At 47.1% G+C, this 26,955-nt stretch overlaps 5 protein-coding genes across 13 annotated transcripts; 1 reads left to right on the top strand and 4 right to left on the bottom strand.

Annotated features, from left to right (window-relative positions):
* Positions 1 to 116: 116 nt before the first annotated feature.
* CHMP4A (charged multivesicular body protein 4A) lies at positions 117 to 3,792 on the bottom strand. The gene is made up of 6 exons (XM_055437430.2): positions 3,651 to 3,792; positions 2,059 to 2,208; positions 1,793 to 1,970; positions 1,144 to 1,258; positions 849 to 984; positions 117 to 427 (listed from the first exon to the last, which is right to left on the bottom strand). The coding sequence occupies exons 1-6, from the start codon at positions 3,679 to 3,681 to the stop codon at positions 369 to 371; spliced, it is 669 nt and encodes a 222-aa protein (XP_055293405.1). The 5' UTR covers positions 3,682 to 3,792; the 3' UTR covers positions 117 to 368.
* Positions 2,073 to 5,685, bottom strand: MDP1 (magnesium dependent phosphatase 1). Of its 3 annotated transcripts, XR_016038293.1 has the most exons (7): positions 5,526 to 5,685; positions 5,350 to 5,410; positions 5,166 to 5,276; positions 4,737 to 4,844; positions 4,554 to 4,639; positions 4,237 to 4,381; positions 2,073 to 2,208 (listed from the first exon to the last, which is right to left on the bottom strand). XR_016038293.1 is itself a non-coding variant. In XM_088839980.1 (6 exons), exons 1-6 carry the CDS (start codon positions 5,560 to 5,562, stop codon positions 4,225 to 4,227), a joined length of 570 nt encoding a protein of 189 aa, XP_088696106.1. In that variant the 5' UTR covers positions 5,563 to 5,685; the 3' UTR covers positions 4,193 to 4,224. The 3 variants fall into 3 exon arrangements, 2 of the variants coding, with proteins under 2 accessions (XP_088696106.1, XP_055293404.2); XM_088839980.1 differs by lacking the exon at positions 2,073 to 2,208 and having other exon boundaries at positions 4,193 to 4,381; positions 4,544 to 4,639; XM_055437429.2 differs by lacking the exon at positions 2,073 to 2,208 and having other exon boundaries at positions 4,193 to 4,381.
* An 893-nt stretch (positions 5,686 to 6,578) lies between these two features.
* Positions 6,579 to 14,925, bottom strand: NEDD8 (NEDD8 ubiquitin like modifier). 2 transcript variants are annotated; one of them, XM_055437431.2, is made up of 5 exons: positions 14,651 to 14,925; positions 11,852 to 11,920; positions 7,768 to 7,815; positions 7,518 to 7,600; positions 6,579 to 6,942 (listed from the first exon to the last, which is right to left on the bottom strand). In XM_055437431.2, exons 1-5 carry the CDS (start codon positions 14,666 to 14,668, stop codon positions 6,846 to 6,848), a joined length of 315 nt encoding a protein of 104 aa, XP_055293406.1. In that variant the 5' UTR covers positions 14,669 to 14,925; the 3' UTR covers positions 6,579 to 6,845. The 2 variants fall into 2 exon arrangements, with proteins under 2 accessions (XP_055293406.1, XP_055293408.1); XM_055437433.2 differs by lacking the exon at positions 11,852 to 11,920 and having other exon boundaries at positions 14,651 to 14,863.
* A 181-nt stretch (positions 14,926 to 15,106) lies between these two features.
* GMPR2 (guanosine monophosphate reductase 2) lies at positions 15,107 to 21,589 on the top strand. Its single transcript, XM_055437424.2, has 10 exons — positions 15,107 to 15,264; positions 15,649 to 15,762; positions 15,905 to 16,024; positions 18,232 to 18,315; positions 18,460 to 18,633; positions 19,424 to 19,505; positions 19,597 to 19,703; positions 19,890 to 19,932; positions 20,657 to 20,816; positions 21,013 to 21,589. Exons 2-10 carry the CDS (start codon positions 15,676 to 15,678, stop codon positions 21,200 to 21,202), a joined length of 1,047 nt encoding a protein of 348 aa, XP_055293399.1. The 5' UTR covers positions 15,107 to 15,264; positions 15,649 to 15,675; the 3' UTR covers positions 21,203 to 21,589.
* TINF2 (TERF1 interacting nuclear factor 2) lies at positions 18,945 to 24,938 on the bottom strand. Of its 6 annotated transcripts, none has more exons than XR_008687360.2 (10): positions 24,229 to 24,936; positions 24,006 to 24,110; positions 23,785 to 23,886; positions 23,599 to 23,706; positions 23,405 to 23,501; positions 22,777 to 23,236; positions 22,644 to 22,690; positions 22,446 to 22,537; positions 19,285 to 19,957; positions 18,945 to 19,176 (listed from the first exon to the last, which is right to left on the bottom strand). XR_008687360.2 is itself a non-coding variant. In XM_088839978.1 (10 exons), the coding sequence occupies exons 2-10, from the start codon at positions 24,244 to 24,246 to the stop codon at positions 19,787 to 19,789; spliced, it is 1,200 nt and encodes a 399-aa protein (XP_088696104.1). In that variant the 5' UTR covers positions 24,247 to 24,374; positions 24,465 to 24,937; the 3' UTR covers positions 18,945 to 19,786. The 6 variants fall into 6 exon arrangements, 3 of the variants coding, with proteins under 3 accessions (XP_088696104.1, XP_055293397.2, XP_055293398.2); XM_088839978.1 differs by having other exon boundaries at positions 18,945 to 19,957; positions 24,229 to 24,374; positions 24,465 to 24,937; XM_055437422.2 differs by having other exon boundaries at positions 18,945 to 19,957.
* Positions 24,939 to 26,955: the final 2,017 nt, after the last annotated feature.

Raw genomic sequence — 26,955 nt, 5'->3', positions numbered from 1 at the left:
TTTGTTCTACACTACAGCTCCCCTTTCTCACTCTCGTTATCACTCATTTCTTGAAACAAAGCTCCAAGAACAGGAGATAAGTTTCAGTGGTAGACAAGGCAGCGTAAGCACTAGGGTTCCATCCGCCCAGTTTTATTGGGAATGAGGGCACTGTAATGCTATCCATGGGAGCGCAGTGGCTCTTCCCGTACCAGTCTTCTTCATAGTTGAGCCAGGGGAGGGAGGGCCACAGACCCTTTTCTCAGGCAGGGTCACACCACCACCCTCAGCAGGACCTACCAGTAAGGCCATGTTCCTTTAGCTCAGCATTTGGCACTTAAGGAAAAGAGAGCAACAAAGGCAGCGTCAGGCCGACAAGCCCAGACTCATCAGGACACCCACTCAGCCAACTGCTTTAGTGCCGCTTCATCTTCATCCGCTTTGGGAGCTTTGGAGACAAGGACACCCAGAGAAAGAAAAGTGTTAAGGTCTCAGCAACTTCCAATCATCCCCTCCTGTAACACTAGGAACCTGCTGAATGCTCTCTCCCAGCAACGAACCTAAGGGTATGGTCTTGCTTGCTGGGCTGCTGCTAATTCCCATAGCACCTTTGTGCAAATCAGAAGGTGCTCATTCCTCCCAGCATTTGCATCCCTAAACCAGGATACATGGTTTGTGAGTGAAGCACAGGCTGGATCTCAGTCCCCATTTCCCTTCAGCCAGGTACCCTTATGCAGTTAACAACCTATGCAACTGTAGCAGCAACCCTCTCTGCCTGGATCCTTTGAGGCAGGATGGATGAGGAGTAATTTTCCCCCTGTCTATCCCACCTTCTCAAGTCCTTGAGATGACAGAACAGCCCTGGGTACCTGGCTCTGCGGGCAGATGTGTAGAGGGTACACTGGGCAGTGTGACCGGGGGTTCCTCCTCCTTGTCACCCACGTGTAACAATTCTCGGGCCAATTCCTCCTGCTCCAGCTCCTCTAGCTCCTCCAACAGTTCATCCTGGATATGGGAGGACAAGGCCACTCAGAACAAAGGAAAATTCCATTTCCAAAAACATACTTTTGGAGTTCCCCCCAAACCTGCCCCACAATTCTCTTGGGCATTCCTTCTGACTGGTCCCATGCCTTCAACATTCCCTGACCCCTCTCGCCCAATCACCTCATCCACATCATCTCCAAAGCCCACAGGCCGAGAAATGGCATCTGAGATCTGCTGGGCCACCTCCTGTTGTTCTGTGATGTCAGCCATCAGTTCATCCACCTTGTCAATGTCCCTGAGAATAAGATACACAGCCCAGAAATCAGGTGACAATCCCCTTCACTTTTTAATTTCACATGAATGATGTCCCTCCTGCCTGTGGCTTCAGACTGACAAACCCATGGCTACCAGGTAAAAGAGACCCCTGGAAAAGTATAAAGAGGCAAACTTGGGCTGAGAAATGACATGAAGCCACAGTGGGGAAGACTGGTTGCCCTCTCTGAAGGGTCTTAAAAAATGAGAAAAATTAGACTTTCCTGGTGGTTCAGTGGTTAAGACTCCGCACTTCCACTGTTGGGGAACTAAGATCCCACAGTTGCTTGGAACAGCCAAGAAGAAAAAAAAAAGAACAGGAAAATCATCTTTCCTGCCTAGAATATCCCAGCCAGCAGAGATCATCTTGCAGTAAGCAAGAAGGCTGACAGAGGTCTAGCTGTCACAGGCATCTCTACTCTAAATTCACATCTGGAGAGGTTTTAAGATTCACAGCACAAAATCAAGCTACTCTCCCCAGTGCCTGGGTCCCCTCCTCCCCCGCCCCCATACCCACATGTCCTGGTAGGCCTTCTTCAAGCCTTGGGCAGCAAGCTCCATGGTACGAAGCACTTCTGCATTGGTGGTGGCATTCTCAATGGCCTCACGCTGAAACTCCAGGGTGGATAACGTGCCGTCGGTTTGCGCCAGCTGCTGTTCCAACCTTTTCTTCCTCCGCAAAGCCTGTAGGGCAGCTGATCCAGCCCACACCCTGAACATCAGAGCCGGAAGCCCTTGCTTCCCCGGGGCCCTGCCTGATGGCACCTTTCCCTCCCCCATTACCTCTCTTGTTCTTGGTCCCATGCTTCTTGGCAGTCTGTAGCTCCTGGTCAATCTTCTGCTCCAGAAATTCCTGTTTCTTGATCAATATCTTCTCCGTCTCCTTCAGTTTCTCTATTGCCTCTTCAGGGGTTGGCCCCTTCTCCTTCTTTCCTGGAATCCAACAGAGCAGCCCACATTGTGGGAAGGAAGAATATTAGCCACCGATTATGGAGTGCATGGTATGGGCCAGGCACTCAATAGTGTTCTTGTTAATCCCCAAACGACTTTCTACAACGAATGGACTAACTCCAGTTTACAAATGTGAAAACAGGCACAAAGAGGTTGACATTTTGATCTAAAATCACAACTCCTGTAGTAAGAGACTGCAAGGGAACTGCATGTGACAGTATGAATTCCAAAGCCATAGCCTTTTGCTATTCCTAGCTACATTTCAAGTCATTTCCAATCTTTTTTTTTTTTTTTCCAAATAGACTATTTTTTTTAGAACAGTTTTGGGTTTACAGCAAACTGAGCAAGTGGAAGGTACAAAGACTTCCCATGTGCCGCCGGCACCCACACATGCATAACCTCCTCATTATCTTGTTTCCCACCAGAGTTCAATCACATTTTATAATCACTGTTCCACTTGTTATCCCAGAAGATACTCAAGGTCCTGACTCCACAGCATCAAATTGAACAGAGCATGGAGGCTAAAGAAAAAAAAATCTGATCTCAATTTTTCCCTTTATCTTCTGCACTTCTAACAGACTTATTTAAAAAAAAAGCTGAAGGCCTGAGCCTGCTTAAGATCCTTCCATACTCTCCACTGCCTACAGAATAAAATCCAAAAAAGGTTTTTTAACAAGATACACAGGGTCCTTCACACACACACACACAACCATACTCAGTGGTCAGAACTTCTTTTCCCTAAATATACCACACTTTTCCCTGCCTCTGTTTTGCACACAAGGCAGTGGCAACCCACTCCAGCCCTCTTGCCTGGAAAATCCCATGGATGGAGGAGCCTGGTAGGCTGCAGTCCATGGGGTCGCTAAGAGTCGGACACGACTGAGCGACTTCACTTTTCACTTTCTGCCTCTTCCTAGGGACCCTCAGCCGCCCTCCCACCCCACCTCCCACCCCCTGCTTGGCATACTCTAGACTCCGGATCACCACCTGCCACCGATTCTTCTGTGTGCCCCTGGCTTTCGGGAAAATCTCCATCACGGAGTGGCCACACCACACTGTAAATGCCAGATTTTGCCTGTCTTCCCCACCTCAGAGGAGCTCAAGAGGGCTAGCTTTCTTGTGTCACCTCAGATTGCCTCCGGCCCAGCATGAGGAAGCACCAGTGTTTTGCAAGGACTGGATGCCAAGAAAGCCTCGACAGTGGGAGCCGGCACAGTAGCCACGCCCTCCACTCGCGCCCCCTCGGGTCCTGGGGCTCTTCCCTCGCGAGGAAGGCAGCTGGAACCGCGCACCCTGACAGGGCGGCGGTGCTGGCTCGGGAGAAGGCCGGGCTATACGGGTTTTCCAGACAGCGTCTCCTGCTCTCCCCGCCTCCAGCCCCCTGCGGCCAGCACCTCCCGGGGACCCGTCTCGCCCGGGCTCACCCCTCCCGAACAGCCGGCCAAGCCCACTCATCGCGACCCTCGCCTCTCCCGCCTCCGCCCCACGGTATCCCGTGCGCTTCCGCCTTGCTCCCGGGAAGGTGCTGTACGCATCACTCGGAGACCGGCCTCGGCCAATCCCTCCTTAGGGCACCGCGCCGACATCATCAACAGGCGCCAGTGAGACCACTGCTATCACGTGAGCCAACACACCAGCCCCAAACCCACGCGCTCCTCTCAGAGCGGCCGCTTCGTTTCCCGCTGTATAAAAAGGCCGCCCCACTCCAACCCGCAAACAATCTCTTTGTTTCCTGGAAGGAAATGTGCAGGGTAATGCACCCTACTACTTGGGGCCAGTGGAAGAGGTTTTTTTTAATGCCCTTGACAGTGCTCGGGAGAGGGGTGGGAATGGGGAGAGCACAAGGAGATCACAGTCGGTTTGCCACAAGTTTATAAGGCGGAACCAGTGCCTCACATTCTGGTCTTTGCACCTCCGGATGGCCCACCCCAGGTCAAAACAGAAACAACCCACACAGGGTAAGATCTCTTCTGCCACACACAAATACACTTTAATAATTTACAAATGCACCTGAAAATGCCCTCCTGATTTCCTTTCAGTTCTGTGCCTCAAATGACTGGACCTCAGAGTCCAGCTTGGGCCTTTGTGAATGCATCTAATCCTTGAGTTAGGGTTTGAAGGCTCATTCCATGCTGGACATGAATGCAGGTAACACCTAGAAAGAAAAGAAGCCGCATTTCATCAGGCCTTCAGGGCTCCCAGTTAGGACTCTCGCCTTTTTGGGGCATCACCTGCATGCAAACTATCCTGTACATACCTACCAACCCTTTCCCTCTTAGGAAGCCTTTCTCCTCATTCCCCAAATGGCTAGCCTCACCACTTAGTACCCAGTTTGCTGACATCTACAATGTTCCTCTTCTCATCATCAAAGAAGATCATCTGGGAGAAAGGAACTCCAGTCTTCCGCTGCAACCTATGCAAGACAGGGTGGGAGTGACCACGCTGGCTTCTTAGCCCCTCCAGTCTCCCTGGTCTTCTCTCTCCCTGCTTCACCACTTATCGCTTCATACCTCTCAAAGTGCGTGACTTTGCTGCCTGGATAGATTTCCCGATGAACAAAGTATCTGACAAGGTCAAAGAGCTCCAGCAGCTGGTTGGCTCCTTCAACCTCACCCGTCCTGCAAAAACGTGTAGTAGATGGGGAGAATGGAGAGCCAAGGCTCCAAGTGAAGTTACGTGTAACAAGGGGGAAATCAACTTCTTGTTTGTCCGAGATGAGCAAGCATCTTCCATCCAGCTTCAATTCCATATCCTTCCTGTCTGATACGGGTACCACTGAGCCAATGTTTATTAAATTACAAAATGCACAGCAGAGGGTACAATTCGAAAATGTACAAATACCTGCAAATTTGCACGGCCTAAATTTTTGCAGCCAAAGGGTTACACGGAAGTCGCCTCATGCACCCATCTCTCAACATTAGACCGACTCAGTCCCTTACCGTGAAGCGGCCGCGATGGGCACTCCCAGGCCCCGCAATCGTTCCAGGACCTCAGGCACCTCAGGGTACAGTTGGATGCTCTGGCCCCGCCTGTCTCGTACAGTTCCATCACTGGAGAGAGCGAGAGTGCGCTCAGCGCCCGCGGAGCCCCGCCTGGCCCCAGGCCTCCCCAGCCCTGCCTCACCTGCTTTTGTGGAACGGGGGGTCTACGTGCGTGTCCACCCAGAACGGCCAGAGCGTGTAATCTGCGAGAGGAAGAAGGTGGGGGTGTCAGCCTGCACGGGCACAGGGCCTCGAGAGCAGCTACTGGGGTTTGGAGAAATACTGTCTTACGAAACTTTCCCCAATCCGGTCCCTCACCTAGATCGAAGACTGCGAGTTTCGGGAGTCGCGCCATGACCCGTGCCCGCAGGTTGTGCGCACGGAGGCAGGCCTTGCTCTTATGGCTCAGTGGCCGACGGCAGGCCTGAGAAACGGCGACTAGAGCGTCGCCAAGCTGAGCTGGGAAGGTCGGTCCTAAGACCGCACAAGGGCGCCCTCTGGTGGTGGAGGAGGGGAAGGACCTCAGCAAAGTACCAACGGCGGCAGCTCCCACGGCCCTCAGGTCTCTGCAAGGTATCTTCGCTTGTTTCTCCACCCCACCCAGGCTCACCATGTTTACTGAACTAGAGGAGCCAAGGAAGGGAAGGCCTTCTTCTAGTACTCCTCTCTCATTTTATCTCACCGAGACCTAAAGTGATCCATCATAGCTCATCACTCCTCATCCTATCTCAGTATCAGCCTCTCCATGGTACAGAACCCTGAGCCCTCAGCAATATTCCAGCCATAAAAGAAGGTAGTGTTGATTAAGCTCTTGAGGGCTTTCTTTCTTGAACCAGGCCCAAATGTCCTGTAGCGTCTCAATGGGAGAGAACTCACTGTCCTGGTTTCTCCCACCCACATCAGTAGTATGCTGAAAGATATTTAACAACCAGTTTGCGGGGAGGGACTGATTTGTATTGTCAATTTCTGTAAATACTCTGACCATGGCCAATTTCAAGCTACCAACATGAAGTCAGTTAATATGGGGCTGAAAGATGCCAATGATTAGCTCTGGCACAAGTTAACAGTTGGCTTTAGCACACTCCTGAGTATACACTTACAGTTTGAGAATTCCTCTAAGGGTGTGTTCCCTTCCATTGTCACAGTCCTTCAGCCTTGTGTAACTGGGTGTGCACTGGGTACGTTCTGGGGTTTTTTGGCCACACCCAAAACTAAGACCCCACCCGCCTTGTGGGATCTTAGTTCCCCAACCAGGGACTGAATTCCAATCCTTGCAGTGAAATCACGGAATCCTAACCACTGAACCACTGGGGAATTCCCTGGGTCCACTCTGATTTCAGTCACATTTGTGCAATAGAAGAAAGATTCCAGGAGGTCAGGAAATATTTTATTGAGAACCAGGGACACAGCCATAAGAGAGGGAAGCACACAGGACTGCAAACTAAAACCCAATAGCCAGCAAGGGCCCTTTGGGCCAGGAACACTGCCTCCTGGGGTCCTCACAGTCTCCCAGCAACAGACACACAAGACTGGGCATCCAGGGGAGGGGGCAGTGGCTCTGGTGTCCCACAGAGTGACAGGATATATGGTGCCTCATTATGAGTGACAGGGCAGGGAGGTAAAACGGAGCGGACTCCATCACTGCCGAAGACCACCTCCTCCTCTCAGAGCCAACACCAGATGGAGAACTGAACCACCTAATATCTTGTAATCAGCTGCTGTCTTCTCATCATTCCTACAGGAAGAGGCGAAAAAAGAAAAAAAAAAGTTATTAGAACTACCCTTTAGAGTGGCGTTCTTAACCTGGATTTCATTGATCTCTGGAGATCTATGAATGCATATGAGAAAAAAAATTACATCTTTTATATTTTTACTAACCCCCAACTGTAATTTGATATTTCTTTCAATTTTGAACAGACAAAATCCCACAAAAGCCCACAGGGGTATTAGCAATATGAGTAACTTGTTAACAAGAGAAATTAGAGATATTTTCAGACCTCCCTGGTGGCTCAGTGGTAAAGAATCAACCTGCCAATGCAGGAGACAGAGGTTCAATCCTTGATCTGGAAAGATCCCACGTGCCAAGAAGCAACCAAACCCATGTACCACAACCACTGAGCCTGTGCTCTAGATCCGGGAGTTGAAACTACTGAAGCCCACACACCCTACATCTGGTGCTCTGCAACAAAAGAAGTCACTGCATTGAGAATCCCACGCACTTCACCTAGAGCAAAGCCAGCACAGCAAAGACCAAGCATAGCCAAAAAAAAAAAACCCATCACCACACCTTCATTTCCATTCCATACTTACATCTGTTTACCACTGTAGATGAGCCGCTGCTGCTGTGGTGGAATTCCTTCTTTCTCCTCCACACGCTCCTTAATTCGTTCCACCTTTAGGGGTACAAGTAGTCAGGGGCTGCTCAGGGGAGGGACCATGGAAGTGGAAAGAACAAGAGCTATGCAGATAGCATGAGAGCAAGAGGGCTAATTTCATCAGCATACCCAGGCAAAGGCACATGTAGGGAGACAGGCATGGAGAGGCACTGGGCATACATTACCTTGTCCGTGGGTTCAATGTCAATCTCAATCTCCTTTCCGGTCAGCGTCTGAAATAGGCAAGGGTTTCATGAATCTTATAGTTCAGTACACAATTTGTCTCCTAGGCAAAACATCCTGGCCTAGCCTTGGGGGATCGACTTCCTTCTGAGAAATGCACACTCTCAGCAAAGTTGATTTTAAGTGTCAGGAGTATTTGCTCATATCCAATTTCAGACATTTTTATGCTGTGAACAATTTTGATAGGGGAAGAATCTGTAAACCATTTGACCTCTTAATCTCACAGGTTATCTCATCTCCCACCCAGTTAGAATCATGAGAATACTATAACTCCTTTGGATAAGACAGCAATGAGAGTTGTCCTAAGGAGTGTATTCCTTTGAAAAGGACCTCGTTTTATGTACTAATGCTAGAAATTAACACTCAGATAATTCAAAGCATTCTCAAGGACACTAGAGATCACCTCTGACCAGCTGTTTAAGCAATATTAGAACTCAACATTCTAATCTCCTGTACCTTTTCCAGATTTTCACCTAAATCCTAAAATTGCAGCTCTGGTCTTCTTGACTTCTTCTGTAGGCTAAGGGTTGCTGATACCCAAAACCCAACTGTACACTTACAAATGCTGTGCTTCATCCAATCTTATCTCCCATCCATCCTTGCTCTTAAAGCTCCACCTGCATCAGTCTACAGTAATCTAGACTACAAATGGATGATCTAATTTAGGGGCATTTTCTTTGCTTCTACTGTTTTCTTTGTTGCCATCCCCTCTTCTACTCTTTCTCAAACCTTCAAGGGACCCTTTAAGATTGATGACTTGTCACCAATGCACTTTAATAGATATTACAGCTAGTTGTTTAAGTATCAAACTCTCCAATTTACACTCCACCTTCCTTAAAGGACAGAGACTGTTCAATCTTCCCAGTCTAAGCACAAAGTATGGTGTTTGACATATAGGCAGTCAATAAACATTAATGGAAAGGCTAAATACACTGGTGACTCAGACAGTAAAGTGTCTGCCTACAATGCGGGAGACCTGGGTTCAATCCCTGGGTCAGGAAGATCTCCTGGAGAAGGAAATGGCAACCCACTCCAGTATTCTTGCCCAGAAAATCCCATGGACGGGGGACCCTGGTAGGCCACAGTCCATGGGGTCGACTTCACTCACTAAATACGCTGAAGATCATGTTATGATCACAGCCAACACTCACTGAACACTTTCTAAGAGTCAGAAACAATGACAAGTGTCTTACATGCATCAACACATTTAATGCCTACAAGTAACTTTAGATATGTATTATTCCTATAACCATTTATAGATCAGGAAAATGGGGTTTGGACAGGTGCCTATGATGTCAAAAGGAGAGTGTGGATCCAAATACAAATTCTCTGGCCCGAGAACCAGAGCTTTTAGCTCTATATTCAGCACTGCCTGAGTCTGGCTGATCTAGCGCCTGCATGCTCAGTTGCTAAGTCACAACTGACTCTTTATGACCCATGGACTGTAGTGCGCCAAGCTCCTCTGTCCATGGGATTTTCCAGGCAAGAATACTTGAGTGGGTTGCCATTTCCTTCTCCAGGGGATCTTCCTGACCCAGGGATCGAACCTGCATCTCCAACTCCTTCCTTGGCAGGTGGATTCTTTACCAATGAGCCACCTGGGAAGCTCTGGTGATCTAGTATTGGGACTCAATGTACACTCCTGGGGCAGATCACAAAATAACATATGGTCCCCACTTATGGGACCAGCATGAAGAAAGGACATAGGACCTAATTTCTCAACCATGAGAATGGCTCAGTACTAAGGATATTAAAAAAAAAAAAAAACGCAGGAGTAACTCCCTTGGATTGACCTATTTGGATGCAAAATAATAAATTACAATAGTGATTCTCAAGTTACCACCCCAACCCAAGCTGGTCTATATGAAAATTCAATAGTCTGTGTTAAAATGAGAAAAGTAATGACAGCAGTGAGATTTTCATGAAGCTAAATATGTGCGTGCATTCTTGATTGTGTCTGATTCTTTGTGACCACATGGACTGTAGCCCGCCACACTCCTCTGATTTTCTGCAAAAATACAGGAGCAGGTTGCCATTCCCTACTCCAGAGAACCTTCCCAACCCAGGGATCAAACCTGTGTCTCTTGCATCTCCTGCACTGGCAGGCAGATTCTTTACTACTGTGCCACCTGGGAAGCCCTGAAACTAAATATATTCAGCTGTTAAAATGTCCTTTTATGAAATGACAGTGACAATATATGGTATTTTTTTTAGGCTCTTTCCTGACCAAATGAAAAGTATACAATTCTGTGTTGTCCACAAATATTTCACTTTATTGTTCTATTTTAATACTTTAAGTGCAAAGACTCCAGACAATTCTATTTCTAGGTAACTAACCTAAAGGAAAAACTTGAAGTTTTAGTACATATTCAAAGAGGAACATATAAGGTATACTGTAACACCTTTCATAAAAGCAAAAACTGGAAATAGCCTAATGCCTATTAGTAAGAAAACAAACTATGGTACACCCATAGAATGATATATTTATTATGCAACAGCTTATACACCGACATGGAAAGATCTAAAAGAATATACGATTAGTATCACTTTCTATATGTAGATATATACATACATACATAAAAAGGACTAAAAGTATACAGATCTCTTAAAATAATGATTTCCTTGAGAAGAAGAGTAGGACTGAGCAGAGGGTTTACCAAAGCTAACTTTCCCTTTATCTGTACTATTTACATTTCTAATAAAAATATATTCTTTTATCATATGGATATTAATAAATATTCATTCTGATTTAATAATAACAATTTTTAAAGAGTACAAAAGACTCTAACAGGAGGCCTAGAACTGCCCTCCCAAGAGTTGGATGTTTGGGCTTTACAACGTTTGAAAAAAATTGGTGGTTGTGGTTTAGTCGCTAAGTCGTGTCTGACTCTTGCGACCACATGGATGGTAGTCTGTCAGGCTCCTGTGTCCATGGGACTTTCCAGGTAAGAATACTGGAGTGGGTTGCCATAAAAATTACTGGTTTATAAATTCTAAAAGTCTAGGACTGATTCTCTTGTTTCTGAGATTGACTACAAAAGCCTATGAATGTATCCAGACAGCAATCTGGCATATGGCATCCCAGCAATAACACTTCTGGGAAAATAATATGTCCAAAAATATATCTATGACAATGGACTGCAACCTTTTGAAACTGCAAAACTAGAAATAGCATCTAAATACGATACAATTGAAGGTTAAATAAATTATGGTACAGACACAGGAGGAAAATCACAGACTCCTCAAATTGTGTTTAGACTAATAGTATAATTCTAATTTTGTAAATAAATAAATCAACATGTGTATTTATATGCTTTCAAAAAAGTTTGAAAGGATATACGTATCAGTGCTTTTATCTTGAGTTGTGAGATTATGGCTGACTTAAATTACTTTCTTTGTGCTTTTTTGTATTTTCCATTTTTAAAAACCATGAACACACTGGGATGAAAAAAAAATTAAAATAATGTCCTTGATGAGAGTATAAGGAAACAATTCTTTAAAGTAGCACCATCTACTAGAGATAGAAACTTAGTAACAGCCACATATATAATATTAAATATTCTAATAGCCGCATTTTTTAAAGGTATAATTTTAATATTCTGAAACCCAATATATGCAAATTATTAAAATTAGTATGTTTTACATTCTTTTTTCTAACTAAACCTTCAAAATCCTGTGTGCATTTCATACTTACAGCATACTTCAATTCAGATTGGTAAGTTTTCATCTGAAATACTTGATCTGTATTTAAATTTCATAATTTACAGTTGATGGGACTTCCCTGGTGGTCCAGTGGTTAAGAATCCACCTTGCAATGCAGGGGATTGGGGTTCGATCCCTGGTAGGGGAACTAAGATCCCACATGCAGAGGAGCAACTAAGCCAGAGCACCACAACTACTGAGCCGGAGTCCATATGCCGGAACTAAAGATCCCACATGATGCAACCAAGACCCAGTGCAGCCACATAAATAAGTATTAAAAAGATTTAAAATTTTTTTCATAATTTACAGTTGAAAAAGACTTACATTCCCAACTTGTTCCAAACAAGTTAAAAGGTTTCCCAAGGGCTGAATAGTTTTAGTTCTTATATTTAACTAAAATGAAATACAAATAAAATAAATAACTGAAATAAAACTTCAATTCCTCAGTCTCACTGGCCACATTTCAAGTGCTTGATAGCCCATGTGGGCTAATAAGCACTGTGCTGGACATGGCTCAAGCATTCCAGCTTACATAGGAAGCAACAATAAAATCAGAATATCCCCATTTTGTTAACGCCAATGAAATAATAGATCTAGGCAACTACTAACATCATAGAAAGCAAAACAACCTGACAGAAGCAAATGTCACAAAACCACCCATTAATTATTCTCACATGAACAGACAAAAAGGACTAATTGAGCTTCTAGATCTTATTATCAATTGACAGGAAATAAAGAGGAAAGGAATATATTAAAAGACAACATGGGAATGTAGTCAGCAAAATCCAAACTATAGGAAACTCTATGGGGCCAACAATCTAGGTTATTCAACAAGAAAAAAATGAGAAATGGAAAATTACAGGTTTAAAGAGGCCTAAAATACTTATCAACCAAGCACAATGTATGAATCTTAATTGGATCCAGATTCAAACAAATTGTAAAAAATACATAAGACAATGATAGTGAGAAGTTATCACTGATTTTTTAGGTGTAATAATTATGGTTATGTTAGGGAAAAAATTCTTTTTTACAGATAAATACTGAAATATACATGCTACACTATCTGGGATTTGCTTCTTGAAATATCAAGTAAGAAAATTGGTGAGTATAAATAAAATAGAATTGGCCATGAGATGCTAGTTTTGAAGCTGCATTATAGGGGGCTTTGGGCTTCCCTGGTGGTTCAGTGGTACAGAATCCGCCTGCCAAAGCAGGAGACATGGGTTTGATCCCTGGGTCCAATCCTTGGGTTGGGAAGATGCCCTGGAGAAGGAAATGGCAACACATTCCAGTAGTCCACTAGGAATCCCATGGACCTAGAGGAGCCTGGTAGACTACAGTCCATGGGATCACAAAACTTAGTGACTAAACAACAACATAGGGTGCGTTATTCCTTCTCTTTGCTATTGTGTATGTTTGAAATTGTCCATAAATTAAAACTGTTTAAATCTGAACAATTTTAAAAGAGCATGTCATACTGGGTTTCTTCCCTCTAATCTGATCATTGTGACCTGGGAATACATCCAGTGGTATTCAACTGGTCTATGATGAACCTAAACATAATATTCTGCTCTAAGCACTGGAGGGGATACAAAAGAAATTAAATGACTCAGCCTCTGTCAACAATCTTTTTCAAGTGAAAATTTACAATCAACAGACAATGAGACATACAATTAATAAAACAAACCAACATACAAGGAAATGCCATACTGATTATTATTGTCTAATAATAATACAAATACAAGGTGCAGTGACAAAGTGCTGTGGTGAGGGAAGACCAACAGTGATTAATTTAAACCTGATTGAGATAACATTTCACTCCCACTGTAACAGCTAAAATAAAGATGGGTGCAGAGCAGCTAGAATGCTTACTCATTGCAGGTGGGGATGTAAAATGGTGCCACATTTTGGAGAACTGTTTGGCAGTTTCTTTTAAAGTTATACATGACCCAGTAATTCCATTCCTTGGTATTTATCCAAAGGAAATGAAAATATGTGGTTTAGTTGCTAAGTCGTGTCCAACTCTTGTGACCCCATGGACTGTAGCCTGCCAAGCTCCTCTGTCCATGGGATTCTCCAGGCAAGAATACTGAAGTGGGTTGCCATTTCCTTTTCCAGGGGATCTATCTTCCTGACCCAGAAATCGAACCCAAGTCTCCTGCATTGCAGGCAGATTCTTTACTGACTGAGCTATAAGCTATGTCATTATTCAAATTTTAAAAAACAATGACCTTTAAAATGCTGCTTGGCCTCAATCCTTAGCTAAGAGGTAGTTCAGAAGGGCTGAAGATGTTAATGGCTATTATGCGTGGTAAATACACTAAGGAGAAGATGCAGTAACGACAGACTTACTTAGCAGTTAAAAAAAAAGGTTTAACGTTGCACTGCACCAATTGTTAGTTTAGTCCCTCCGTCTTAAGGCACAAAGGAGGAAACTGCAGGTAGGGCTAATAAGGGTTGGGAATTTGTGAAGAACCATGGGAGGCGGCATGGAGATCGCGTATTAGGGTACTGATAACTAACCTGCCTCAGTCAAGGAAGTGAGGCTAGTCCAGGATGCTAGCTCAGAAAGGCGGGTGCTGACTGAACACACTCCCACCTTTGGTTCTTGAAGGAAGGCTGAGATATTACATCTTGGCAACAACTAGCCAAGGCTTACACTCTAGTTTCTGGGAGGCCCCAGTTCCCTAGGCTAACGCTTTTGTGCTGTGCTGTACTGTGCTGTGCTCGGAGTAGCCTACGTTAGGGGCTGGGAGAAGCGGGTAACTTGGGGATGAAGGATGGAGAACAGACCTTATTCCAAGAAACCGAGAGGTAAGGAGGCCAAGATGCTGCTAGGCCTTCTCTATGACCGCAGGGGTGCATACAAACAGCGAGACTTCGGACAAAGGCGGCTCTGAAGTAAAAGCAGGTAAGGAAGAGTCCCCTGGCGGGGCCAGGCCCCTGCTCTCTAAGACCTCTTGGGCCTCCCCCCTACCTCCCGGCACCCCTCGCGCGGAGCCCCGAAGCTGTCAACCCCCTCCAGGCTCGGGAAAGGCGTGGTTTTCCTTCCCGGTTTCTCCCTTAAGGCACAGCGGCCAGCCCAGTACCACTGCGTCTTGGCAAGGCTGGTGGTGCTCCCACCTTCACTTTAATTAGCATCTTCTTCTCAGTTTGGGTCTGCACACAGACAAATTGCTGCTTCTGCCGCTGCGGTCGCCGATGCCTCTCCCCAGCACTCCGCTTGCAGGAATCACTTCTGCTTCCGGGTCACTGCCAGGCTCCACCTGCCTCACACTCCCCCACCTCCTTCTTTCCCAGGGGTTCCGGAAAGGCTCAGGAATATTTTTGCGTTTCGTTTCAGTGGCGTAGTGAAAGAAAAAAAAAAGAAAGTAAAAAGACAGCCAGCTTAGTCACAGCAGAGATGACAATTCTGAGAGCCCCCAGTGAGTTGGGGCTAGTAATAAGCGGGCGCGGAAAGAACTACTCCTCCCATCATGCCAGGGGGCAGCTCCGCGCGTCTCACTCTGGGAGTTGTAGTCCTCTGTCCCTCGGATCCGACGGCATCCTCAGTGTGTGAACTCTGTTACCCAGAAGGCCTTGCACGGCTGCCCCCGAAGCCGGAATTCCTCGGTTGCTAGTTCTCCGCGGCAAATTAGCCCAACCTGTTATCCCACAAGGCTCAGCGGGGCTGCGCGAGGCTGTGGTTAAGCGAGAGAACCGTTGGTCAACTGCCACCCGGATCACGGAGACAGGAAGTGAGTACCCCTATCCCGGAAGCTGGTTTATGAGAAACCCACCACTCCTCGCTCCCGAATCTGCCCCTTACCCCAGATTGGTCTTTGTAAGGGTGCCAGAAAGAAGAGTGGTGGGGTAAAGAATGCACCATTTTAGGGTCACTCATGACTCCATCTCAGTTCTCCCCAACAAATAGTACTATTTGTTGAAGACACCGAGAGTAATTGAAACCGCATGGGTCTGAAGTGACATTCTTCAGGGACTGTACCTCAGTCAATGCCCAGACTTTCCATGATTTAAGCTAGGAGAGAGATAAGCCCCCCAGCCCTAACAAGGCATAAAGACCTAAAGGGAAGTTGACTCAGCTACCCTCTCCCAGACTTTTCCTACCTTCCAACCCTCAGATTCATTGCTAGCTTAAGGTCCCTGCCATGCCTCACATCGACAACGACGTCAAACTGGATTTCAAGGATGTCCTGTTGAGGCCCAAACGCAGTACCCTTAAGTCTCGGAGTGAGGTGAGCCTGCTTTCCTAGTTCCTCTTTCTTGATCCCAAGCTCCTTGGAGGGCCTGAACTGGGAAAGATTCCTGGCTTTTGCTCTCCTGCAGTACTTGTTTTAGAATGAGTGAAACGCATCTGTTTCCTGTTCGCATCTGCAGGTGGATCTCACAAGATCCTTTGCATTTCGGAACTCAAAGCAGATGTACACTGGAATCCCCATTATTGCTGCCAATATGGATACTGTGGGCACCTTTGAGATGGCCAAGGTCCTCTGTAAGGTAGGACTTCCCTCATGCCCCTTCCTCATGGTGTTTTGTGGGCTGACTGCAGAGGTATCTGCATCCCCACTCCCATCCCAGGTCAGCTCTGGCAATAAACAGTAAGTAGGCTTGATTTACTGCTTTCTGCAATAGTACTAAGACCTCTTTATCTGATAACTTTAAATGGCCATCTGACTTAGGGAGATTCAAAGCTAAGTTTTGCACCCATTTTAACAGAAACTTCCCTTTTCTCCTGTCCAGCATTTTAAACATCCTGCCAATCTTTCCCACTACCCAGTTCACCCTCTACAAACCACATGCATCTCTCTTTACACTACTGTTAGGATACTCAGCATTCACTGTTTTAGTCCAGAAACTAAATATAGTTTGAGCATTCAAAAATTCCCAACTGGAAAATCCTAGAGAGAAGAAATTTAGTTTCTTTCATGCCTTTTTTTTTTTTTAATCTTCCTTTTAAGTCCTAGGTTCCTGAGTGTTCTGGGATGTGCCCAAAATGGAATGTTTTTCTTATACAGGTTATTGCTTGTTTTCAAAATGGAAGATGCTGCTCCTGTCAGTTATATTACTTGCTTCTCTACTTGTAGCTGAGAAAGTAGATAGTTACTTTGGGTATCCTGAGGACATATACACTCTTCTGGTAATCCATGTAGCCCTGGTTGATGGATTCTGCTGCTGCTTGTGGCTCCATTATCCTTAAGGACTTCGTCTCCCTTTCTCTGTTTCTGATTGCTATAAGTCTTTCTGGAATGTCTGCTGTCATTTCTCTGAGGTTCATAGTTATTCAGCTTTAGTACCATATTACTGTTGCCATTCACTATCTGCTTAGCAATCCCACTGTTGCCCGTTGTCCACCTGGCCTACCCAGTAGAGTTAAGAAGGAATGGTGAATCTGACTTCAGTGTTAACAGATGTCCTACAAGGTATGGACCTTGCTGGGACTTTCTTAATGCTTTGAGACTGGCGCTTCGTTTCTGCCGATAATGCTTAAGAAGTCAGATTTTAGAGATACAGGTAAGTCTCAGTAATAATTAAAAGATTGGGTGCAAGCAAGGACCCTTTTCTAGATCTCTAGCTTGGTATGTAATTGGATGTATTCATCATGCCACCCTATGCCAAGGTATCTCCCAGGTGTGATGACTTCCTAGAGTGATTTTTCTTTGTTGGTGGCAGAGTGTTGCTGAGAAAGCATTCATAGCAGCTTTAGCTGGTTAGTGTTGATGATCTCTGAGTATAGCATGTGCACTTCCTTACTGCTGGCTAATGCGTGACTCCATTCGATCTCTTATCGGTTGCAAGATTTGTGCTTTCTCAACTGCTGTCTTGTTTATTCGCATGTCTGCACTTTTAAAGCACAAACACCAACATTCACAGTGGCCTTTGAATGCCTTTCTCAGAGTATTGGGATGTTGTCTTCAATTTTTTGAGCTAGGGAACATAAGTCTGATGAGTCATTCTAGCCTTGAACTTGGTTAACTGAAATAGGCTGAATGAAGCAGACTTTTCAGGTTGGTCCATGACTTAAGAAAATCTGTCCATTACTTTTTTTTTTGGGGGGGGGTGCCATGCTTCAAAGCATGTGGGACCAGGGATCGAACCCACAGCCCCTGCATGGGAAGTGCGTCTTAACCACTGGACCACCGGGAAAGTCCCTTTAGTCCATTACTTTAGCAGAGATGGAGAAAGGGTACTACCTTATTGGCTGTTAACCTTAAGGCTTTACCTTTTTTGATTTTGTGAGCATTTAGGCTCACTGAATTACTGCTGATAAATGGAACAGAAAATACCAATAGGTTAGTTCTGTACTAGGTTGTCATAGGAGGAGGAGCTGAGTCAGTGCAGGCAGAGACTGTCTCCGTCCAGCCTTTTCATGGTTCTCTCTTGTCTGCCGCTTATCCCACTGCACCAACTTGTCACTTTTTAAGTCAGAAGCACTACACGCGCTGGCAGGTGAAATCCAATCCAGATAACTTAGTGCTTTGGTGGGAGTGTTGGGCAAGTACTAGCTTATGTGGAAAAGCCTGATTGCATTTGTAGGGAGAATAATGGTGGAACTGAGGTCTCAGCTCAACCACTGACATCTTCAAGTTGCTTTCTCCAGACTTCAGTCCTTTTGTCCCTCAGATAGGATAATATAAAGGTCTATTTCCAGAGAAAGAGGTTCTAACAAAGTTCTTTCCTTTTTAACGGCTCTTTCTTCTCCCCAGTTCTCCCTCTTCACTGCTGTCCATAAACACTACAGCCTCGAGCAGTGGAAAGAGTTTGCTAGCCAGAATCCTGACTGTCTTGAGGTAACACTGGTCCTCCTTGATCCCTTCCTTAGTCCAGCCTTCCGAGAATCCTTTTTGCTTGGCTTCCAACCCTGACCTCCCCACTCCCGTTGGCTAACCAGCCATGCTGCCTCTGACATGCTCACGGCCCTGTTTCTCTCACAGCATCTGGCTGCCAGCTCAGGCACAGGCTCTTCAGACTTTGAGCAGCTGGAACAGATCCTGAACGCTATTCCCCAGGTTAAGTATGTATGCCTGGACGTGGCCAATGGCTACTCTGAACACTTTGTTGAATTTGTGAAGGATGTGCGGAAACGCTTCCCTGAACACACCATCATGGTATGTCTCTGTTACCCTCCAGTGGGTCCATTCCTCTCCTTCCTCCACTCTTTCCTGCCACTCTATTTTGTTATAACAGTTCCTTTCTCCTCTACTGCATTTCCTGGTCCACTTAATCATGTCACTGGGTGGTTATCCACAGTTCCCCATTTTAGATGTTTACTGGCCAGTGCCGTTTTCTCTGACCCTTGATACAGTCTTGTGAATCAAGTACCTGATGTCACTCACCAAACCACAACGGAACACTTATGCATTGTACTTATCTCTGGTACATACATACCTGCCCAAAGACATGGACAGACACTACAGTCTTACATTAAAGGGGTTGCATGAAATGCAGTTTTATTTTTTACAAGCTCAGGGGAGTGATGACAAGGCCTTGTTTTCTTCACAGCTTTGTGGGGTCTCTCTGTCCTGTTCATCAAAAGCAAATACAACTGGGTAGGTGGGTACTTAGCCTACGTTACCATGTCCTCCCACTTCCCCTGAAGCTAGAGAGGTTTCATGACATAACAACTTAAGCACAGGATATGTCTGGGTGTCCTGTGGGGAGGGAGAGATAAATCTACTGTAAATCCGATGTGAGCTTATTCCAGTTGGACCCCCACTTTACCCTAGTACAGCAGTGACACTGGCCACTCACCCCCTTACCTCAGCTTGGGAACCAGGGTCCTTTGAAGTGACTCATCTAAAAGGGGAACCCAGGGACTCTTCTTTGTAATAATGTTGGAAGCACATGACCTTCTCTCTTTCTGACCCTGAGAATGCTGTTTTGATGGTTCTGTCCCAGGCAGGGAATGTGGTAACAGGAGAAATGGTGGAAGAGCTGATCCTCTCTGGGGCTGACATCATCAAAGTGGGAATTGGACCAGGTAAGCTGGTTCACTGGGGGCCACTGGCCACCCCTCCAGTGGCAGACACCTGTGGAGAACTTCATCTTTGTTCTTGTCACATTCTTCTCAGGCTCCGTGTGTACCACCCGGAAGAAAACCGGAGTGGGGTATCCACAGCTAAGTGCAGTGATGGAGTGTGCAGATGCTGCTCATGGCCTCAAAGGCCACATCATTTCAGTAAGGTCAAGGGCAGGGTAGGGTATGAAGCTGTCAAACCTCTGGGTTCTCACTCACATCTGGAGGTTCTGGTAGAGTTTGGATCAGGGTTCCTGGGTCCCTGTCAGCACTGAGCTGGGCCGCTGGGACCTCCTAGAGGGCTTGGGGCATCCATGCTGTCTCTTCACAGTGCTCCTTACTTTGCAGGATGGAGGCTGCAGCTGTCCTGGGGATGTGGCCAAGGCTTTCGGTAAGGAGGGCACATAAGGAGGATCCTGTAGAAGAGGATGAGTCACTTCTGAGGGTCTAGGATCAGGCTAGGGAAGTCCAGAAAGCTGTTCTTTTATAATATGACTGGGGACCCAGAGATCTATGGTATCACCTGGGGCAGGCCAGCAGGGGACATCCTGAAACTCTAATACAGACTCTTGGAATGTGGGCCAGGACCACCTGCACCATCCCCTGGACTGCTGGATGGGGTAGAGGTCCGAGCCCCACACCGCATCCACAGGATCTAGCTCTGGGGAGTAGGGCTGCAGATCTGTACTTTCCCAGCTTCCTGGGTCATCCCTGCTCACACTGAAGTTGGAGACCTTTGCTATTGGGACACTTGAAGTGAGTCTTGTTTGGCTGGGCACAGTAAAAAGAGGTAACCAGAAGATGGCAAAAACAACAAAAAGCAGAGAGCAGAAGCCTGGCAGAGACTCTGAAATTCTTGAAAAAGTCAGGCCTACTGAGGAATAGAAGTCAGGGCAGAGCAGGGCTGTGCGCTTGGGTTATGGGCCAGCTAAGGAACTTCCGTCTATGGGGTTGCACAGAGTCGGACACAACTGAAGTGACTTAGCAAGGAAACAAAACCAGAAAGATGCCAGAATCATTGTCAGGCCTGAAAACTTGGTGTGAGTTGCTTTTGAGGGTAACAGTTTGGACACCTGGGCCAGTTTTGTCTCTTACCCTCTCGCTGGTGCTGGCAGGGGCAGGGGCTGACTTCGTGATGCTGGGCGGCATGCTGGCTGGGCACAGTGAGTCAGGTGGCGAGCTCATCGAGAGGAATGGCAGGAAGTACAAACTCTTCTACGGCATGAGTTCCGAAATGGCCATGAAGAAGTATGCCGGGGGTGTGGCTGAGTACAGGTAGGTGTGGTGGCCAGAAGCCAAGGGTTCTTGGAAAGCATGACCTTCCAAGAAGGGTGATGGCAGAACTCATGGTTGCTGGGAGATGGATGGTACAGTTTTTGGAAGAAAAGTGATGAACAGGGAAGGACTAAATGCTAGAGACCAGGGTAAGGAATCCAGCAAGAAAAGGTAAGAAAGTTTTTCTTCTTCTAAGGGCCTCAGAGGGAAAGACAGTGGAGGTGCCCTTTAAAGGGGATGTGGAACATACCATCCGAGACATTCTTGGAGGCATCCGCTCCACCTGCACTTACGTGGGAGCAGCTAAGCTGAAGGAGCTGAGCCGGAGAACTACCTTCATCCGTGTCACCCAGCAGGTGAATCCGATCTTCAGTGATGAGAGCTAGACCTGAGCAGTTCTGCCCTCCCAGGGCTCTAGCATCCACCACAGGGCTCCCAAGTGGGCTCCTGTCTCATCCCAGCTACTCAGGCTATTACTTGGTCATTTCCTATCCTCTCCTGACGGCTCCTGCAGTAATTCTGTACTTCTCTATCTGCACATGCAAAATGCCGAGGGCACTCAGTGGGGAGGAAGCAAGGCAGGCAGGCTGAGAAAAGGAAGTTGAGAGAATCAAGTGGGAATCTGGGGACCCAGCATTCTGAAGATGATTAAAAAGAAGAGAGGCTGATTCATACATAAATGTTTTATGTGGCCTTGGTTCTGGCACAGGTAGGCTTTTAGAATCATGTTTTGTTAATCAGATTCATTAAATAGACCTTCGAATATCTACAAAGCGTGGAAGTGTTTACATACTTTAAATACCTCAATAAAGAGAGATCCCAGTAACTTTGAGATTCTGGGGTTTTCTGCATAAGGCTGGTATCTGAGTGCTACCCCAGAGCAACTGGAGTCGGCACTGACCCAGTGGAGTCAGGGACAGTGAGTACTCTTCCCATGAAATATCTCCATTCTAGAGTCACTACTGCCAAGGAACCTGGCAGCATGAGAATTTACAAAGTATATTCTGGCCTCAGACCACAGAGTATTTTCAGAATAGCAAAAGGAAATTTTTCTTCCAGGCTCTCAGCCCTGGTAATTAGGCATGTCTGAACAACATTCTCCAAGGGAAGTAAAATGGCAAAAGGATCCATTTCCAGCCCCAGAGAGGCTGGTGGTGTTTCTAAAGAATGACCTACCCTGACCTTAGAGAAGGCTTCATTCCCCTTCCTTGCATCAAGACAGTGTTTTGACAAATCCAATAATTATCAAGCATTACAAAGTAACTTCAGCATTGTAGTCAGGCAACCCAAGCCCAGGCTTCCAGTTTATCCCCACTAAACTGTATGAGAGAAAGGAGACAGGCAGAATGTTGTGGGCATTTCAGTCTTATCACAGGAGTCTAGAACTGTCTGTACAGTCAGGGAAGGGGATAGACACAGTGCTGGGGCCAGAAGAGGGTAGGTATTCACAGAAGGTGGGGATCAGGGTGTCAAACTTTGTCTTCTGATAGTTTTCCAGAGATTCCTGCAGAGAAGGGAGCAGGGAGAGCCTATCATCATTGAAACGTGCCCTAAGCCCTCCATATCCTAAAGCATGTCATTTTCTGTCTTGTTCTGCCCACCCATTTCCTTCCCAGCTTTCCTACTCACCCTTCCTTCCCTCTGGCCATCTTCTTCCTCGTCAGAGTCCAATACCAGGTCCCCTATGGTAATGTCAGAGCTGTACAGAGATGGAGGACACACTGTAGAGGGAAAGCAGAGTCCAGGTCCTCTTCTCAGTGAACACAGATCCTCAGGAGTCCCCAGGAGAGAAGGCTGTTTGATCTGGTTCTGACTCAGGATACCTACCTGACTTCCTAGGAGGTGATAATGACAGTGGTTCCATGTGGCAGTTCCTGAGGTGGGAGCAAGCAAAGACAGGGTTAAAGGAAAGCAGGCAGGGCATGTGCTGCTAGTAGGGAGAAGCAGCTGTTCTACTCACTCCTTTTGCTCAGAGGCAGATGAGTCAATTGGATTCTCCTTCAGAGCTCTTCCTCCCAGGGTATTGGATGGACTCCTAGACTTCCCGGTCGAGGGTGTTCTGGTGCCCACAGCACCTGCTGGATCTGCTGTGTGTGTGCCATCTTTGCTCTTCCCAGGCTTAGATATGACCTGGGCTGGTGAACCCACATCCCTAAAGGGGAGCAGCATGACTGTGGGGCGCTCCTTATGGCCTCTGCTAGTGGGTGCCCACTGGGACTGGATTTTTCGCCGGCCTAGAGGGGCCAGATTGAAATAGTGGCCGGCCAGAGGTTCCGGATGCTTCCTCGAGGCTGGTCCCTGCGGAAGCAGTGGACCAGGAGACGCTTTTGGCAGAGGGTCATGGAGTGCTGGTCTTGGTTGCTGAGGAGGACTCTGCTCTGAGGGCTCTGTCACATTCACTGACTCAGTAGCAGAGCACTCTGAAGAAGAAAACAAGGCTCCTTAAAAAGCTAAAATTCTAACACATCCACTCAGTTTGGTTTCTTATACCTCAGGCCCATGTAACCCTTCCAGTGGGCTGTCTGAAAAGTTCTCAAGCTAAACACTCCACCCCCCAGATTCTTAGTTCTCCTACATGGTCCTGGTACCTGGAAGTGGCCACCCCATGTCCATGCCATATTGGCTGAAGACAAAAGAAGAAGTAATAGAAACTCCAGGCTGCATCCAGCTCAGCACATCCTGAAGCTGTGAGAAGGGAAAGAGGCATGAAGACCACAGGCCTCGTTACAACCCCACCTGCCACCCCAGCATTCTGCCCTTATGTGTTTTGCCCCAACAAAACCTGCTGTGCCTGCAGCGTAGGCAGTGCTTTTTCCAGCTGACACAAATATTCAAAAAACAGCTTTTCCATGGCAGTCAGGAAAGTTTCCCCATACTCTTGTTCAAGTTCCTGTAGGAGGAAAAGCAGCAGGTCAGAGAGGGCTAGACCCAACAGCTACACCATTGCTTCCAAAGCAGCCAGTCCCACCTGCAGCTTCGAAGCCAAATCAACAGGGGCTTCTGCCAGCTGCTTCACCTGCTGGCAAAAGGTTTCCTGAGCCTCCGATACCTTCCTCAGATCCTGCTTTGTCTGTCGAGGGTAAGGAAGGCAAACAGGTTAGGGGCACCAGGATCCAGTGACCAGGAAGAGGAGCAACTTCGCTGCATCAGGTGTTAACCGGGGTAGGGCTTACTTCAAGGGTTACTCACGATTTTGGGGTCCCGCACTACATGTCCAGATTCTGGGAAGTGGTGATGTAGAGCATTTAGAACCTGGGCCCAAGGCCGGCCCTGCAGGATGAGCTCCACCACCAACTGTGGAGGGTACTGAGCTCAGAATGCCCACGTCGGAGCAAACTGCCCTTTTCCTACCGGTTCCATCCCCAAGCAGTCGGCCCCTAACCCCTCTACCAGGTCCTACTGGTTCCAATACCTTGGCCTTTAGGCCCATACATAGGCGTTCATGATGCCGGTAGCGAACCAAGCCAGGGGCAGCAGCGCGCAGGTATCGCAGAAACTCCAATACTCGGGGAAAATGCTCCACGCAGCGTCCGCGAATGACTTGCCAGCTGGCAGCAGCTACAAAGCGAAGAGCAGCGGGACCGGCCCCCGGGGGTGTGGCCATGGCCGGCCGACTCCACCCCAGAGGCCGTCTCTGTGGGTTCCTACCTGCTCGGCGCGGCTTCCCGACTCCTCCCAGGGGCGGGGCTTCCGGCGGCCCTCACTGGCTCCGCTATTTCAGTCTGCAACAGATACTTGGCTATCCGACTCTGCGCCTCCCAAGGGCCACCAGAATTCTGGGGTTCCTCTCCAACTCGGGATGGAGCCCGAATGGAGAAGCTAGCCAGCTCCACTGGCACTAGACCACTCTGAAACGCCGCCGCTGTCTCAAACCCGAAGGCTTCCTCGCTTCCGGCTCTGTGACTAGTTCTCCTACCCGGGAAAAGGGTGGTAGTGGCGAACCAATGGGCCGCCAGACAGGGGACACGTGACGTCGCGTCATAAGGACGCGCCCGGGCAGATCCCGCGCCGCTGCTGGTCCCCGCCCTCGCTTCCCCGCACTTCCGACAGCTGCGGGGTGGAGGGGACCGCGGATCTGGGCTCCGCCCCCAACCGGTGCATTATTTCGGGGAGCCTGCAGAGAAAGCGCTTCGTTCTTTGAAGACTTGAATTTCTAGTCTGTAAAGGGAGGTTCGTTCCACTTTCCCTCTCCATCGTCTTCAGCCTCTCAAATCCGATTCCTTAAATCCCAGCGCCCATACCAGCGTCTTCAAAGCTTTCCCCGAGCGGTGCGCGGCTTCCAGTAAGAGTTCGGCTCTTTTTACAGAACAGGAGAGGGCGTCCGCCCTTAAAAAATAAAATACAAAGTTTGAAAAACTATGTCAGATTGTTAACTTTTTTCTAGATAGTGAGACTGTAGGTAATTTTGTTTTTCTGTGTTTGGTAAATTTTTTAAAGGCGTGTAGTAAGGAAATGGCAACCCACTCCAGTGTTCTTGCCTGGAGAATCCCAGGGACGGGGGAGCCTGGTGGGCTTCCGTCTATGGGGTCGCACAGAGTCGGACACGACTGAAGCGACTGAAGCGACTTAGCAGCAGCAGCAGCAGTGCTAAAAATAATAACATAGATTTCCCTTTTTGAATTCTGTTGTGCGCTTACTCCAGTCAGCCCACTCATATAACTTGTCTTTCTCCTTCTCACCCTTCCAGGGGTCTGTCCTTATTTCCAGGGACAGAACCTTGACACACAGTGTGTGTTCTTTGTTTTCTGAATTAACTATCTGCTCTGACTGCCTTTCAGGGATTTAGTGAAACTACCCTTTCCATGGGCCATCTCCTTTCTTAGAGATAATGGCCCTTATACTCCTCCCTGTCTCCACCCAAGATCAGTCTTCTGTGCAGAGCCATGCATTCGACTGCCCACAGGACATCTAGCTGGAAGTTCCAAAGTACTCAAATCGGACATCTATGAAATTCTAGTTACCTGACGTTTCTATTTTATCTTTATTTTTTTCTCTAAAGTTCTGCCTTTATGAAGATCTGAGTTTCTGGCCTATGTCGTTTTCCTTCTTTTCTGAAGAATTTCTTTTAGCATATCTTGCAAGTCAGGTCTTCTGGCTGCAAGTTCAGTTCAGTTCAGTCACTCAGTCGTGTCCGACTCTTTGCGACCCCATGAATCACAGCAAGCCAGGCCTCCCTGTCCATCGCCAACTCCTGGAGTTCACTCAAACTCATCTCCATCGAGTCGGTGATACTATCCAGCCATCTCATTCTCTGTCGTCCCCATCTCCTCCCACTCCCAATCCCTCCTAGCATCAGACTCTTTTCCAGTGAGTCAACTCGTCGCATGAGGTGGCCAAAGTATTGGAGCTTCAGCTTTAGCATCAGTCCTTCCAATGAACACCCAGGATTGATCTCCTTTAGAATGGACTGGTTGGATCTCCTTGCAGTCCAAGGGACTCTCAAGAGTCTTCTCCAGCACCACAGTTCAAAAAAAAGCATCAATTCCTCGGCGATCAGCTTTCTTCACAGTCCAACTCTCACATCCATACATGACCACGGGAAAAATCATAGCCTTGACTAGACGGACCTTGGTTGGCAAAGTAATGTCTCTGCTTTTTAATATGCTATCTAGGTTGGTCATAACTTTCCTTCAAAGGAGTAAGCGTCTTTTAATTTCCTGGCTGCAATCAGCATCTGCAGTGATTTTGGAGTCCAAAATAATAAAGTCTGACACTGTTTCCACTGTTTCCTCATCTATTTCCCATGAAGTGATGGGACCAGATGCCATGATCTTTGTTTTCTGAATGTTGAGCTTCAAGCCAACATTTTCACTCTCCTCTTTCACTTTCATCAAGAGGCTTTTTAGTTCCTCTTCACTTTCTGCCATAAGGGTGGTGTCATCTGCATATCTGAGGTTATTGATACTTCTCCTGGCAATCTTGACTCCAGCTTGTGCTTCTTCCAGCCCAGCATTCCTCATGATGTACTCTGCATATAAGTTAAATAAGCAGGGTGACAATATACAACCTTGACGTACTCCTTTTCCTATTTGCAACCAGTCTGTTGTTCCATGTCCAGTTCTAACTGTTGCTTCCTGACCTGCATACAGGTTTCTCAAGAGGCAGGTCAGGTGGTCTGGTATTCCCATCTCTTTCAGAA

This window comes from Moschus berezovskii, chromosome 9 (genome assembly GCF_049115385.1).
Source record: "Moschus berezovskii isolate FMDL1 chromosome 9, NW_MosBer_1.0, whole genome shotgun sequence".
Lineage (NCBI taxonomy): Eukaryota > Metazoa > Chordata > Mammalia > Artiodactyla > Moschidae > Moschus > Moschus berezovskii.
The sequence above is the reverse complement of the archived record's forward strand: the minus strand, read 5'-3'. Positions and strand labels throughout refer to the sequence as shown.

Coding starts and splice junctions, on each gene's coding strand:
- CHMP4A (XM_055437430.2), bottom strand. CDS start 3,681: ATGAGTGGGCTTGGCCGGCTGTTCGGGAGGG. Junction 985..1,143: donor TTGGAGATGATGTGGATGAG/GTGATTGGGCGA, acceptor TCCCATATCCAG/GATGAACTGTTGGAGGAGCT. Junction 428..848: donor ACATCTGCCCGCAGAGCCAG/GTACCCAGGGCT, acceptor TTGTCTCCAAAG/CTCCCAAAGCGGATGAAGAT.
- MDP1 (XM_088839980.1), bottom strand. CDS start 5,562: ATGGCGCGACTCCCGAAACTCGCAGTCTTCGATCTAG. Junction 5,277..5,349: donor CCCCCGTTCCACAAAAGCAG/GTGAGGCAGGGC, acceptor CGCTCTCTCCAG/TGATGGAACTGTACGAGACA. Junction 4,845..5,165: donor CCCATCGCGGCCGCTTCACG/GTAAGGGACTGA, acceptor ACGTTTTTGCAG/GACGGGTGAGGTTGAAGGAG.
- NEDD8 (XM_055437431.2), bottom strand. Junction 7,601..7,767: donor ACATTGAACCCACGGACAAG/GTAATGTATGCC, acceptor GTACCCCTAAAG/GTGGAACGAATTAAGGAGCG. Junction 6,943..7,517: donor ATCTACAGTGGTAAACAGAT/GTAAGTATGGAA, acceptor CTCTTCCTGTAG/GAATGATGAGAAGACAGCAG.
- GMPR2 (XM_055437424.2), top strand. CDS start 15,676: ATGCCTCACATCGACAACGACGTCAAACTGGATTTCAAGGATGTCCTG. Junction 18,634..19,423: donor TCCCTGAACACACCATCATG/GTATGTCTCTGT, acceptor GTTCTGTCCCAG/GCAGGGAATGTGGTAACAGG. Junction 19,506..19,596: donor CAAAGTGGGAATTGGACCAG/GTAAGCTGGTTC, acceptor CATTCTTCTCAG/GCTCCGTGTGTACCACCCGG.
- TINF2 (XM_055437422.2), bottom strand. CDS start 24,420: ATGGCCACACCCCCGGGGGCCGGTCCCGCTGCTCTTCGCTTTGTAGCT. Junction 23,707..23,784: donor ATTTGGCTTCGAAGCTGCAG/GTGGGACTGGCT, acceptor TTCCTCCTACAG/GAACTTGAACAAGAGTATGG. Junction 23,237..23,404: donor CATGGGGTGGCCACTTCCAG/GTACCAGGACCA, acceptor TTTCTTCTTCAG/AGTGCTCTGCTACTGAGTCA.